The following is a 15,703-nucleotide window of genomic DNA, read 5'->3' as shown; positions in this document are numbered from 1 at the left end:
AATGTCCCAGTGCTTGGCAAAGATAAACGGCCTTTTAAGAAGGTTGTTTGTTCATAAATTAAGTAGTAAGTATTTTTTCTGTTCTACGGTTCATTTCTAGAAGTAATACTAAAATTCAATAATAATATAAGTCGTAAGAAATGAGACCGCCTCTTTTCTTACGACATATTCTTCGTTTAATTTAGAAGTGTTACAAGATTTCACAAAATTAGTACAAACAAATAACCAACCTATCGCAATCTTCTATTGGACCTAAGGCTCCCCCAAAGTGCGCCAAAACTCCCAGGTCTCCGCTTTCCTATCGGGTCAGCCACCTTCTTCACTTCAGACTGAAAGGCATCCTACATTGTGTTTGCCGATACGCGATCTCCACTAAAATTGGACTCATCTGCTCCAACTGCCATCAGTCCTTAGCCATAACATAACAAGCCCACTGCCACTTCAGTCTGCTAATTTACAGCTAACATATGTCGGTAAGTCCGGTTCTTCTCCGGATAATAAATGGCCGTATAAGCGACGTTAGGATTTGACGTTGCCAAGTTTATAAACTGCCCATCCCAAATAATTTGAATTAAATGACCCAGCTAGGTATATTAACCACAACCTCGACAGGATTCCTTTCGAGGTTTTTCGGCCTTGTCCAAAAACATACCGATACCAACACGAAGACTAAAGGGTACGCAGCATTTCGATAAGTTATTCCAGTGGCTCAGCAATGAAGACAATATCATCGGCAAATCGAAGGTGTGTGGTGTATTCGCCGTTTACTTTGACTCGAGATCAAGTCTAATCCAGCGTCTTGAAGACCTCTTCCAAATATATGGTCAACATCTTCGGGAATATAACGTCCCAAAATTGGATGGTAATACCATTTAAGACAGTAATGTATCAGTAACTCAACCGATTCTCTATCTTTACCGTGTAAAATCCTTAAGCAAGCACACTGCTATAGATATTAATTAAACTTAATACCTACCTAAGAACGTTTGCCTTTTGCTACGTCAGAGTAGATAGGTACTTAAAAATATACCAACGTATAAAGATGGCTTTCGTATATTATCAATAAATTGTCTGGATACATAACTTTAGGTAAGTTATTAAAAAGATTTACATCATATATATTAATTATAATATTCAAGCGAAATAAGTTAAATAACAATATGGCTTATTCGGAACTTCATTCGGTTAAATGTTACTTAGTAATCTCAATGTATAATATCTAATCAACTTTTATTGTTTATCTTAAAATATGTACTCAAGTTCACGTGTAATACACATGAGTTTAGAAAGCATTCGAAATTGAATCTTAAAACATTCAATTAAAATTCAAATTTCAGTTTGTAGTTATTTTGTCTGTAGCTATTGTATATAACAGCGACCAGGCTTTTTCCTTTCAGCGGAAAGGTCCTGTTTTCAGACAGCATCAGACATTTTCAGACTGATTGTACACTGGACTTTGTTCTTTATTTTTCTCAAAAAACTAGTTTGTGTGCTAAGCTTTTACAGTAACCGCAGGTTACAATCCCATTATTTTACCCTACATTAGAACCACACGGCGCTGATCTCAGTTTACAAAATATCTAAAAATGATGATTACCTATGTATCTATCTATGTATTTTAAGCTAGTACAACACTAACTATGGAAATAATATGCACACGTACTTGCCTCTGTAATGCCTAGACCGCGATATCATTATATCTATATTCTAGCGAGAAAATTTCAACAATTTGTGAATGTGCCACATTGCATCGCCGAGTAGTTTAACACAAATTTCGTTATCGTTAAATTGTACAAACGGCACCGCGCCGCGTAAGTGAAGTTCATCGCGATTACATTTTTTTTGTCAAATATACGTTCAATTGTTTAACATTAATAAAAAAAGTTACTTTATCTACAACTGCATTAATCGAATGTCCTACTTTGAATTAAAAAAACCTGGTCTCTACTCTTATGTATGTAGATCTACTATCTGTAGTTATAGGCGCATAGTATAATAAGTATTAACTCATTCGAATGTGTATTGTTGAACGAGTGTGTCATAGACAAAACACTCAAATAATGAGAATCTCCATGTTTGTATTCTGAAGTTGACAATAATTAATTTGACAGTCGTGACGACTGACTAGTGACTAGTGCCTAGTGCAAGTGGTGAAAAGTGCCGAGGCTGGAATTATAAACAACTTAGAATTTAGTTTTATGTGTATAACCCAATCCAAATAGTTTTAAAAAGTACTTAATATTTATTTTTCAAAAATCCCGTGTGTATAACTACACTTACAACATGATTAACGGTCGAGCATTACATTTTGTTTTCAAAGTTGCTGACAGAACCCTTACAGCCAAATTTTACAGGGAAATTCTGGGGATGAAGGTAAGATATCTATATGGCTAACTTAAATTCAAAACACTCTAAATAATTTAAAAAATTTTTTTAAATAATTACATTCTTTCGATCATGTTCGTTGCTATGTGAAACAAGCCGGTATAAAAGTATAAGTCAAGGACAAATGAAGCTTGTTGCGACAGCGATTAAATAGCTAGAACTAATTGTTAGTCATTATGTATGTCCAACATGTATTTCTGTAAGATATCTCAATAGAATTGAATCAATTTTTAAGATACATTTTTCAAATAAACATAATTATTTTGCTAACGTTTTTATTTTAGGTTTTACGTCACGAAGAATTTAGTGAAGGGTGTGAAGCAGCATGCAATGGGTAATAAAAGAATATTAATATAAATATTCATCTAACAAATAACAGTATACTTTAACCAAATACTAAATGATAAAAATCCTATATTACAGTTGTTGAATTTAAAAAAAAGTTTGTATTTTATTATGTATACGTATGTTCAAATATATGTCATTCAGAATAAGTGAACTGAAAAATTGCCTTTTATAATTTATATTATTAAAATCAAACATACACTTTCAGACCTTATGCTAACCGTTGGAGTAAAACTATGATTGGCTATGGTCCAGAAGACACACATTTTGTTGTTGAACTGACTTACAATTATGGAATAACATATTATGAACAAGGAAATGATTTCCTGGGCCTTACAATCCAGTCTAGTGAGAGCTTGAAGAGAGCAGCTGCGGCTAACTGGCCAGTCAAGGAACAGAATGGTTTGAAATACGTTGAAGCACCAGGTGGCTACAAGTTCTACATAATTGATAAACCACAACCTGAAGATAAAGGTCAGTAAAATTGATTATATTTTAAGAAAGAAATAATTTTAAACAAATAAATTTAAAGCAGTTCTTTATATATGTATTTAACATATCACGTTAGTTATCATCTTTTAGTTGTAATTTGTGATATAGGCTTCTACTATAAATAATTTAAATATGTAATAACTGATTCCTACGCAATTCTTTACATTGCTTTGCAAAAAGGATTTTTTTAAAACAATATTAGAAAAGCATTTTTATGCAAGTCATAATCAAATAGAACATAACATAGTATATTTTTTATGTCCTTTTACAACAGGTAACAGACAGTATATTATGTATATTATGTAGCTAACTAATAAGTATCTAATTCTATATCATTGATATTATCTCAGTTTTATCTTTCCATTGGAAAATTTTATCAAATGTCTTGCATATCATGTGATTATAATCTTCTATTTAATATTATATATTGAACTGACACTTCACCCATGGCTTTGCTTGTGTCATAATTCAGAATTGCTAATTACCATTTTCCATAGTTCTTTTTTCAAAAATAAAGGATTTTGATACAAACTTTCATCCCCTTTATTTACTGCCATAAGATTTAAAAATATCCTTCCTTAGTGTAAAATAATCCTTTCGGCTATATGCCAATTTTCATGTCGCCCATAGCCCCAGCAGTTGGGGTTATGTTTTGATATGTCAGGCAGTCATTCTTTTATATATATGTAGATGACAGATTGAATTGGGTAAACATTGAAAATGCATTTACTTTCCTTATTCTTTATGGTTTTACTGATATAATATTAAAGAAAAAAAAATTACCTATAAGTCATTTCATACCACAAAAAGGAAATTACTTTTGCATATCTGAAACTAGAGATATATTCAAATTTGACTTTGAAATTATACCCTCATGGTATATTGGTAAACTACAATTACTTAAAAATGTTTTTCAATGCAAAATTATGTGCAACAAAAAAATTATTGACAAAACTACAATTTTTTTGAGCATTAGCAAATTGATGATCAGATAATTTTGTTGATATTTTGTTATATTTGGTTATTTGTTTATTTATGAATGTTACTTTTAATTTAAATATTGTTAAATGTTTTAAAGAGAATATTTTTATTTTCAGATCCAGTTGTCAAAGTGTCATTGGCAAGTTCAAATCTAGCAAAGTCTATTGATTATTGGAATGGACTTTTAACACTCAAAATCTTTGAAAAATCAAACAAGTCTGTGCTTCTTGGGTTCAGTGAAGATCAAGCTAAGCTTGAATTAGTTGATATTGGTGAGTTTTTACACAACCATCTAAATTAAATGTTAAGCATGCAAGTATAGGTAATTAATTTTACCCAAAAAAAGGTTTGATATGGCTGTGGTCTCCTAAACGCAATTGGCTCATTACAGCGTATAGATGTGTACTGTAGTGATCTCTATCAAATACTTATCTCGGTATTGTGACGTCATAGGCGGCGTTTTAACGTTTTTTATTTCAAACCATTGCAGCGTTAGGTTAATACAAAATGTTAAAAACTTGAGAGTCAATTCAAGGCCTAACAATGTGTAATATCCTCGACACGTTATAATCACTTACCATCAGGTGAGATAGTCAAATCATAGCGTTATCCTGTCAGAGATAAATAGTGTTTCAGTGTTACCATAACTAATATTCGCTCAGAGCGAATTACTAAATATATATATATTTGTCTGTATGTTCAAACGCGAGCAGTGATTAATTGATGATAATGACTGTTGTCGAGACGTCGAGCGTTTACGCTAAAGTCGGACATTTCGTATAGCATTTAATAAGAGACCGTAGCCTATGTTATCCTGCAAGGCTAATCTGTAAGAACAATCTCGAAATCCTCTACCAAAAATGGTCATGAAATGTCAGAAAATGACCGAAAATTAAATTGACCATAATAATCATACCATTTTAAGAACACACGCATTTATTGTTTTCGCATATTCTGTATATTTAAATCTGTTCTGTTTAATATCCTTGATACTTAAATAATATTCCATTTATTTATATTAACAGGTGGTCCAGTAAACCATGCGAAGGCATACGGTCGTATCGCATTTTCTTGCCCCTTCGACCAACAACCGTTAATCGACAAGAAAATTCAAGAAACCAATGGAAAAATTTTAACTCCACTCATATCACTCGATACACCAGGAAAGGCCACGGTGCGTGTTATTATACTGGCTGACCCAGATGACCACGAGATCTGTTTCGTTGATGATGAGAGCTTCCGCCAACTCTCCCAAGTCGACCCCGCCAGTGACGCTGACTTGGACAAGTTCATCAAATCGGACAAATCACGTAATTAAAAATTAATACTTCTGGGTTGCCACATAAAACTCATATATTTTAACATAAAATTTTATAAACAAATATTATTAAATGTTTAAAAATAGTAATATATTATAATTATGTTTGAGATAATAATCTGATTATTTAAATATTTAAAAAAAACTTAATGGCAATCCTTAATTTGTTATTGCGTAAGTGTGGTATCGAAATATTTAAATTTAAGTTTTTTGCCTTATGTGATATTATTCTTGGTGGAAGATTACTTTTAGCATTCCCAATATTAACTTATCTTGCTATTGCTAAGATTTTTTACGCGTGTACAAATTTAATTTGCACATTTTATGCACCTTTGTTTCACACTTGTATTTTTAAATATAGTATTATTTAAAATCTTGTATTTTCTTCTTCTCTCCTCGAATCACAAAACTAAAACACAAAAATCACAATGAAATCTTCTAGGAGTTTAGTGTTAATTTAAATACTATACAAATGAATGTGCCAAATTTCCTTGTATCTGTGTTAAAATATGACCACTTAATCAAATGGATTGAAGCTATTTTCGGACGAAACTATGGCTAGTATAAAAAATTAGACAAATTAATCATGTCATAAAATATAGGAAGAGTTGGTTACATGCAACCCGATAACATCGCGTGAGTGGTGGGCAGTTATCGACAATGTATAAATTGTGTGAGGGTATATTGCAGCACTAGCGCGAAGCGAACGACTTGATTTTATCGACCAAATAAGTGGGTAGTCGACGGATTGCGAAACGGCAGGATCGCGTGTCGTGTGGCCTCTGATAAGTCTGGAATCGTTATTTGTACCTTTGAATCATAAAATATATTGTGAAGCTCGTTTCTGACATACATCTTGTATTTTTTTAAAGACTCATTATGTAAAAATAATATTTGTAATAATAATAACTGCCTCGTTTGTCTACTTAGTAGCTACTACTGACTGCGGATCCCGTTTTACTGGAATAATAAAGTATATGGTCCTGTGCCTGATCTTCCTGGATCTGACCTGGTCGTGTCAGATTTCCATTAAAATGAAGTGGTCTACTTTAAGTCTTCTACTGCGCATCATGCATTTTTTTTTAAAACGGTAAAAAATCGCTGCTAACTTTTGAATTTTTCTCCTGGATATTTTGGAATAACACTTAGGTATAATCTATTCCAACTGAAGAAGTCGATTATTAGGATTTTTTGCATTGTAAAAGTTTAATTTCCCGGGGTTATATTACCGATCAACGCCATTTTACTTTTGTTTCTCGTTCCCTATTTGTAAAATACATATATTACTAAAATTTATATTGGGGCAATATGTTTGTGTTATATGTCTGTATTTTTTTTTATATCCTGTTATTCACACACGGCCATCTGATCCAAAGCAGAGCTTGTACTATGGAAACCAGGCAACTATACATACTTATATAGATATACTGCATATACTACTTTTCTTTTGTAAATACATACTTATATAGATAATTACACCCAGACTCAGGACAAACAGATATGTTCATGCATACAAATCTCTGTCCTGGGTGGGAATCGAACCCACAACCTTCGGCGTGAAATGCAAATATCTACCAACCACGCCAACCAGCCCATCAGGCTGTTAACCCAAATCCACCCTCAGAGAGAGCCAATGGTAAAGCACCTGAGCGTGACCCTTAAATCAGTGTCCGATTGGGGCGATTCCAATTTGGTCATGTTCAATGCATCCAAGACGTGTTATTTTATAAAATATAATAAATATCAATAAGCGTGCTACATCCTAGACCGTGTCGATATGCTTAACATCAGGCAAGTCAACGGTCAAACGCTGGCCTACTAATTATAAAAAAAATAATCAATTTTTTTGAAATCAATTTTTAAAAAATTAAACATTCATCATGATAGTGTCATGTGTATGACGGTGACGGCGTGGCTAGCGTAATTTATGTATATTTTTAACAATATCAACACATTTCATATATTTAAAAAACCCAATGTGCTTAGTGAATAACGAAATTCACCATTCTATTTAAAAAATAATAATTTTTTTTTTAAATCAGACTGGTTCGTGTATCTTTTAAAGGTACATTTATATAATTTTAGGTAAATATAAGGTAATAACATTATTTGATTATCATAAAAAGTTTTAATAACAAGTCCTAATATTAAAATTAAAAAATTGTTATATATTGTATTGAACTGTATTCTGTAAGAATGAATTCGAAATTCACCGCAGAAAACATTCGTGAAATGTCAGAGAGAGAATGCGACATTTAAATTTAACATTTCAAGAATACACGTATGAAAATAGTAGGTATATCACCGTAAATCGGTTATCAACATTTCAAGGGTGAGAAATTAAATTAGTTATATAAAGGCACAGGGAGGAGATCTGTAGAACACAGAAGAAATATTATACCGAAGTAACAAGTATAATATGCTTATCTGAAGGTTTGGAAAACTATAAAAAGACACAAGGGTATTGTGTCTGTATGATGTTAAATAATTTTTAGTAATTTTTGACTTTTTAATGCGACCATCTGGTATTCTGTAAGTATTCTAAAACGAAAAACATTGTGTACCTATTCATGTAAACATGTAATGAACCGTTATATTTTTTATATTTGTGTATTCCACGACGCTTATATAAAATCCGATAGAGTACACATGGTACTTAACTGCTTAATTCACGCTTAGATGCTTTATCACAACGATCGGACTAGACTTGAGGTGAATAAATAACGTAACAAAGAAATCAATACCACCTAGTCAAGGATACGTAAGAACATTTAGCTCTAAAGGTTATTGGAAGATTTGTTCAGTCGAAATAGCTATTATTGCTCAGCATCTTTCTCATATACCTATTAGGATAACATATCCTGTTCTTATAAACATTATACTAAATTATGATTTTAGAATAATAAGTAATTATTATTATTAATTTTAATAATTATTTTATATCAAAGTAAACAAAACATTTGCGTGGCGAAATCGCTACGTCTATCGAACCTGGTACAAAATATTACCAGCAGTATCTTGTCGATAATAGATCCGCGACCTATCATAAATTTCATCGCAATCGAGAATCCTGCTGATCAATTCGCGAGCTGGGCGGGCGGCGGCCGGGCGCGTGCGCGGGCCCGGAGCGGCGCGAGGCGAGAGGAGCGGCGCGGCGGGCCGGAGCGCGGCGGCCGCGGCCGGGCCGGCAGTGCGCGAGTCGCCGCCGCCTGCCGCGCCGCCATGGCCGCGCCGCGCCGCGACCGCTGACCGCAGCGCCCGACCGCGCCCGCTACCCGCGCGACCGGCCTCACCCTCGCCCCACGCCCACGCCTCGCTACGCCGCCGTTAGGTAAAGTATTCGGCGAGCCGTACCCTTCCTAGCGCCGCCGAGCGCTTTGTCCCTCGAGCCTCGCCCCCTCCCTACCTCGCGACCATATGTAGCTAACGTTATCGGCGACGACAACAGTTGCCGCAATCCGGGACATACGCTGTACCACTGCCGGCCGATTGTATCTGAACTATTAGTACTGGTGTTCGACGGCCTCAGTGATCGTAATCACCGTGTGTTCCACTCTCGACTGCTCTCATGCTCTATTGGTTAGTCTATACGATTTATTACTTACCTATTCGCAAAAAGTCGCTACCGCTTAATTAATTCACTCGAATAAATTAACAGCTCTCTTTTACCTTTTACAGTTAGCTAGATCTCGTCGACGATGCTCTAGATGGATGTTACATAATGGGCGTTTAGTCGAACCCCATTTCTGCTCTCGCGTAGCTCTTAGTGCGATAGAATTAAATTAATAGTTTTAGAAACAGATTGTTTGCTTTTTTATTAAAAACTATTATTTTTATTAAGTATTATATAAACATATTCCTGTATATATAAGTTGTGAGCTTACAGACTCAAGGATACTCAAGACTTAAGTTTGACCTTTGATTTGAGGTCAAACGCATTGAAAAAAATACAGACTTCGTATGTATATAAACTTAAATTTAGTGATGTAAATAAAATTATAATCGTAATGTAAAAATACTTAACAAACAGATTTTTTTTAATTAAATCAGTATTAAAACAAGATGCCGCTGAGAATATTTTTTGCACTATACAAAAATTTTAATCGAATGAAGACTTAATGTATCGTCGAAATCTTAGTTTTTTATTATTAGCGAATATATATTTTAAAACGCACTACCTGAAAACAATTCATCATCACTGGAAGATGATACGATAAGAAATCGACTTTTTGTGTCAAATTAAATTGTACATTAAACCTTTCTTATTAAAAATTAAGCTCATAAAATATCGCAGTAGATAGCACAAAGCCACAACAAAAGGAGCTAAATGAGTATGTCTCAGAATCCACTTTGGACATGCGCCCAAGACTATTTTTCCCCCGGCGATTTCTTCGTCGTTTATCAAAAGCTTTGCTTTTTGAATAAAGGCGTACGGCGTACGTACTTGTACGGCGTTCTATGCTCCGTTTTTTTATTTATTTTACCAGCCAGTAAACTATGCACGTTTAAGGAATCACAGATTTTAAACAAAACATTGTTAACGATATAATATAATTTTGAAAAAAAATAAGCATAGGTATACTTTATAAGACAGGTTTTTTTCGTATTCGTATATAGTAGCGTTTAAAACTTTACGGTCACTTTACAGATAAATATGATAGATATTGTGTGTATGTACTTCAAATAATGCGTAATCAATTGAAGAAAATTTAAGTTGACACGTAAAAATAAACAAAAAACTTCAAATAGTCATGACTCTGTTTAATATAATCGTTTATTAAATTTTTCTACCATAAACGAAACAGTAGTATGAATTATTGTAATTGTTAGTTTTGTTCTTAAGTGCGTTTTCGCAATGTCAAGGTAGACATTATATGTACATATATTTTAAAGTAATGTTCAATCAAAAGTTAGTAAGTTCACCTTAATTTTTATAAGCAATTATTTTCAAACCAATTTAAGATAATTTTTATAATCCCATGAACAAATAAGCATATAAAAATTTACATAAATAAACCTTAATCTACTATTAAAAACATTATATTCTTTAGACGTAAAAATTATATAATTTTCAATTATTTTTTCATGTATAACTGATATTTGGAAGGATAGAATATAAATATTTATTGTAGTAAGACAAAATATCTATATCAACAAATGAAAATTTTACAAATGATATTGAGTAGAAAAATTAGATTCGTCCACAATTAATTCTCGATTTATTTGTGACGATTTAATGAATCAAATCAAGCTGTACACACAATTTATTTGCGATTTCGTCCGCGTTACATTCTATATTTTTAAGTTTATTTCAAATTCTAATACATAAACAATAGTATAATAATCAATCGATATAAAAACTATAAAAAAAAACTTTATATAATTATTAATGGTAATTGATCATCAAGGCAGATCCATTCCGTGCTGTTGATCAATGAAAAGGATTTTTATATCACCACTCGCACAGTCCACTCTGTTAATCAAAATACCAAAAGAGTCACGTCGTATGGAACGTTTGTCGCGTCATTCGTTAGCTATGGTTGGCAAATATAAAAGCGTCTTAAAACTTACTTAACTTAATGGTTGATCCATTATATTTCCCAAAATACAATAATCAACTATATATGTTCATAGCTTTTTTATTTTTTATTTTATACATTACATTTTATCGAAAATTACAAAAAATTTACAAATTTTTATATACAATTTGTTTGGTTGAACGCACCAATCTCAAGATTTTTTTTGTTTATTTACATCTATCAATTAGAGAAGGCTAAACTGCTTAAAGCTAGCGGTAACCATAGACGTCAACCAATATAGCAAACTCTATGAAACAGGCATATGTAATACAAAATGAATGCTGATAAAACCGCGGACCACAGCTAATACATATATAGACATGCAATAAGAACATTAAAGTCTACCAAATCTATGCTTCTCGTATTTAATTAAAAATAAAAGATAAATGCTCGTATCAGTAATTGATTTTAAATGGTTTATATTAATATTATAATAAATTATATCTTCCTGGTGGTAGGGCTTTGTGCAGGCCCATCTGGGTGGGTACCACCCTGCATCAGATATTCTGTCGCTAAACAGCAATACTTAGTATTGTTGTGTTCCGGTTTAAAGGGTGAGTGAGACAGTGTAATTTCAGGCAAAAGGGGCAAAACATCTCGATCCTAAGGTTGGTGGCGCATTGGCGATGTAAGGAATGGTTATAATTTCTTACATCGCCAGCATAGGCGGTGATGACCACTTATCACAAGGTGTCCCATTTTTTGTCAGCCTGCCTATAACATAAAAAAATATATACACAAACTTTAACCGGATAATCCTAATACAAGTTTAATAAAAAACCAATTTTTATCACAAAATAAGGTAAAGTGCACAAAGTAGGTGCATATATTGTTTTTTAAATGATGATGATGACGATGAACAAAAATTGACAATCTCGAGTTTAATTGGAGTCAAATTAAGTCAACAAGTAAAGCGATAATTTCGTTATATTAGTTAATTATATGAGCCTTGAATAGTGGATGTTCCACTATTCTATTCTAAAATATTTTAACATACATGAACATTTTAATGAAGTTTATTTATATTTCAATGGGAATTACCACATCTCTTCTATTTTCAAACAAATATTCTAGATAAATATTAAATTTTTTGCGCACTATGTTATGTTTTATAAAATAAATGGCTAAAATCTTGCAACTAAATTATAAACCATTTCCAAATAACTGAGCTCAAATTGTACATACATGAGGCATTGGTGAAAATACAATTTAGTAAATTTTGTTAGTATTGCTATGGATTTCATCGAGTAAGAATTGTTTTTTAAATGTACTCGCAAAAATTCGTAAAAAAGTTTGTATCAAGGAAGTGTTTTGACTTTTACTCATCGTATAGATTTTAAGCTTTGCAAATATGTTTGAATTATTATACTATAATTTAGTACTTATTCATCTGTTAATGGAGCCAGGAGGTGGATAATGGAACTCTTCAATGGCTTTAAGAGTTTGGGCTCATTTAATTTGTTTTGACGAATCTGATAAAAGCGTGCTCTCAAGTTCATAAATTATAAATAATTCTCTCATCATAGTTATACGGTATCGTGTCACGTCATATATGTATATTAGTTGTGATACTTATATATTATCTTGTATATACTTTGAATAACACATTGTATTAAAATAATAATCACAAAATATTTAAAAATGATTAAATGTAAAACTTTTGCATTCATTATTTTGCGTTGAAAAATATTAGTTGTTTTTGTCCCCTGAATCGTAATTCTGATTCATTGTTCTATTAATGAGACTGGCGGAAAAATAATTATACAATACATTTAAATAATTATTTATAAATCTCATTAACATAAATCTGAATTTATTCTCTGGATACTAGGATCTTAACAGAAGTGACCGCGAACATTTGGAAAAATTTATATATAATATTCCCTTTATTAATTAACAATGACATTTTAACGAAACCCCTTCTCAGTCTGCAGGCTTATGTATTGGTGCATGAATTATTATCCCACTAAGTAATTATATGAGGTGTACAATAAATATAAATAAAAAAAAATAAACAATAATTTTTTTTATTTATATTTATTGTATTTCTTTTAATAGCTAAGGTCCAAGTTTTTTCTGCCACGTACCTAAAACTGCTCACCAAAACTTACAAAATAGAACTTTTCAAAAAGCGGATAAACAGAGACACACGCGGTGGTAATCTTTTAATATAAGGAGATTGATTTCTCAAAAAAAAAAAAAACAAATATAATTTAGATAAAAGTGAATACAATTGATAAACAATTATTAATCGTCTAAGAAGTTCGCCTTGAACACTATGCCTGCATGCAATACATCAACGCCATAAATGTACATCAATTAGACGGAATGATAAATGGCGCATACCAAATACGTTCATCGATGATCTAACGTGTTTGTATTATATTTCTGCGTTCGATACCTGGATATTTTAAAAGTTTAATTAAGAAATTAATGAAATAATTGAACAACTGTCATCGAATTTTGTCGATGTATATCAGCAAACTAAGCTTTTTAATCGTGTACGTCTTATTTCTCAATTAATTTAATATAAATAACTTACACATCTTATCGTTATAATAACAATTTTCAACACAAGTCCAAGTAAATAAAATCAGATCGAATTAGAATAATTCAAAACTAAATTACTACAAATTATAAAACTCCACAATACAATTATAATATTATGTATTATATATAAACGTTTTATGTAGAAACTTGTACTACTCGTGAGAAACCAGGACGGGTAGCTAGTATCTATAGACAAATAGATAAAGACAAAACAGTTTTGTACCTTTTTCTACTCCGTTTGGTAACCGTTTCAAATTGCATACATTATATGTAAATAATTGCATACATAATATGTAAATAGATAGACTCTATTTACAGTTGCGAGTGTTGATCTTCTTTCAGTTATTATTAACATAAATTAAATTTCAGTCAAATTTATTTAATTTTTAAATTTTTAATCTTCTTTTGGTATTACTGCTATTCTTTATTCAAATTTGTTAGAACATTATGATTGATTATAGATTTTTCTAGTCTCCAGAACACTCGACAAATTTGAATAAAAGTTCCTTAGACTAAAACTAGAAATATATTTCAAATTATCATAATTATTTAAACGATTTTTGAACCGAAGACAGAACGTACCTATGATCTGCCTATCTTGGATAATTTTATCGTTCTATTTTCAACTCAATAGAATAAACGTAAGTTAATTATTATTTCCAGCGTTTTATTATTCCCCCTTGCTTTAATAATTGGTTAAATATATAATGCAAAACAGTTACAACTAAAAGTACAGATAGAATGTAAAGGAAGTTCCATCGTAATTTAAAATAAATTCCCGTTAGCTGTTGTGTTATAACAAATAATATAAAAATTATAAAATAAAATTGGAAATTGTGTATTATGGTATATGTAGCAGAAAGGGTATTTTTATCCATAGTGTCAGCAAAAAGCAATATCAAAGTAATTTCGCGCTTTCCAAACTTTACTCTACCAACCAGCCAGCATATTGCATCTTACCGTTACCTCATGCTGCTTATCATATAATTGTAACGAATGATTGCCAGCTGCTTATCGCATTTTATTAACTTCTCTTCCGTCAAAAAACTTTTTTTTTTAATTTAGATAGTTACATATCTTGATGATAGTCTTATTAAAAATAAAGAATAATTTGATTTCAATTTGTCCGTTTATCATCGGGCTCTTGTTAGCACTTGAATCACCATGTCCAAAAGCGTATTATTATTTAACCTTAAAATTATTTAATTATATTTAAATTATTAAATTGAATTAAAAGTAAAGTAATTTTTCGGGTTAATTCGATTGTGTTCGAATATTCGGAAAAGTAATACCCAACTTAGTAATGATTGCTGATGGAATGTACCCTGATTCGCCCATGCCTGAATAATGGAACAATTAATGAAAATATTCTCATATTCTCATTACACCACTAATTATATGATCACTTGTCATTTAAATAATGAAACTACGCAATTGTATTTTCGATATTCAAAACATAGACTAATTATAAATGCATTTACACAGTAAGGGACAATTTCGGTGAATTGAAATTCAGACAAGACATACAGACAGACTTGTTGCTACTTCCCGGTCAAAGGTTTTCCTTTCAAATCTTGGAGAGATGACATAAATTAAAATAATAAGTTTCAATATAGTTTTCTACCCAAGGGAAAATGTTTATAATATTCTTTCCATTCATTTATTACATATGTTATACAAACATAGCTTAAGAAATGCGATAACTACAATTTTTATAAGCTTAATACCTTAATCCTTTCTGTATACCGACGCAGAATACTAATAACTGGCTAAATATTTTCGTAAATTTCAATTATCATCCTTTTAAATAAAGCATTTTGCTTTTAATTCAAAAAAGTAATCTTTTCAAAATTATTGTGCGACATATTTAAACTTATTTTTATCTTTAATTCGCAGTAGGCCAATGTTAGTATGATATTTTTAATTACGAGAGCACGCTACTCATACATTCGCGCTAGTAACTTTAAGAGCTAATTATTTTTTTACAGCTCAGATATCAAAACCTTTGATATTTTTTAAATATTTGTTTAAATACATTAAAAACAATACATAA

General features: G+C 31.5%; 2 protein-coding genes across 5 annotated transcripts in view; both read left to right on the top strand.

Moving 5' to 3' along the window:
• Window positions 1-2,014: 2,014 nt before the first annotated feature.
• On the top strand, window positions 2,015-5,888 carry LOC126770329 (glyoxalase domain-containing protein 4). The gene is made up of 5 exons (XM_050489694.1): window positions 2,015-2,373; window positions 2,670-2,719; window positions 2,939-3,204; window positions 4,320-4,475; window positions 5,229-5,888. Exons 1-5 carry the CDS (start codon window positions 2,284-2,286, stop codon window positions 5,519-5,521), a joined length of 855 nt encoding a protein of 284 aa, XP_050345651.1. The 5' UTR covers window positions 2,015-2,283; the 3' UTR covers window positions 5,522-5,888.
• A 2,826-nt stretch (window positions 5,889-8,714) lies between these two features.
• The window catches only part of LOC126769868 (regulator of G-protein signaling 9), a 34,514-nt gene continuing 27,525 nt past the window's right edge, over window positions 8,715-15,703 (top strand). Inside the window, exon 1 of one of the 4 annotated variants that reach the window (XM_050488811.1) lies at window positions 8,715-8,852. The gene's annotated coding sequence lies outside the window, so the exon portion shown is untranslated. Of the gene's footprint in view, window positions 9,101-15,703 lie in introns of all 4 variants that reach the window. The other 3 variants (XM_050488808.1, XM_050488810.1, XM_050488809.1) reach the window with 3 other exon arrangements.

The sequence above is a fragment of the Nymphalis io genome, chromosome 8 (genome assembly GCF_905147045.1).
Source record: "Nymphalis io chromosome 8, ilAglIoxx1.1, whole genome shotgun sequence".
Classification (NCBI taxonomy): domain Eukaryota; kingdom Metazoa; phylum Arthropoda; class Insecta; order Lepidoptera; family Nymphalidae; genus Nymphalis; species Nymphalis io.
This window is presented reverse-complemented; position numbering and strand designations above follow the sequence as displayed.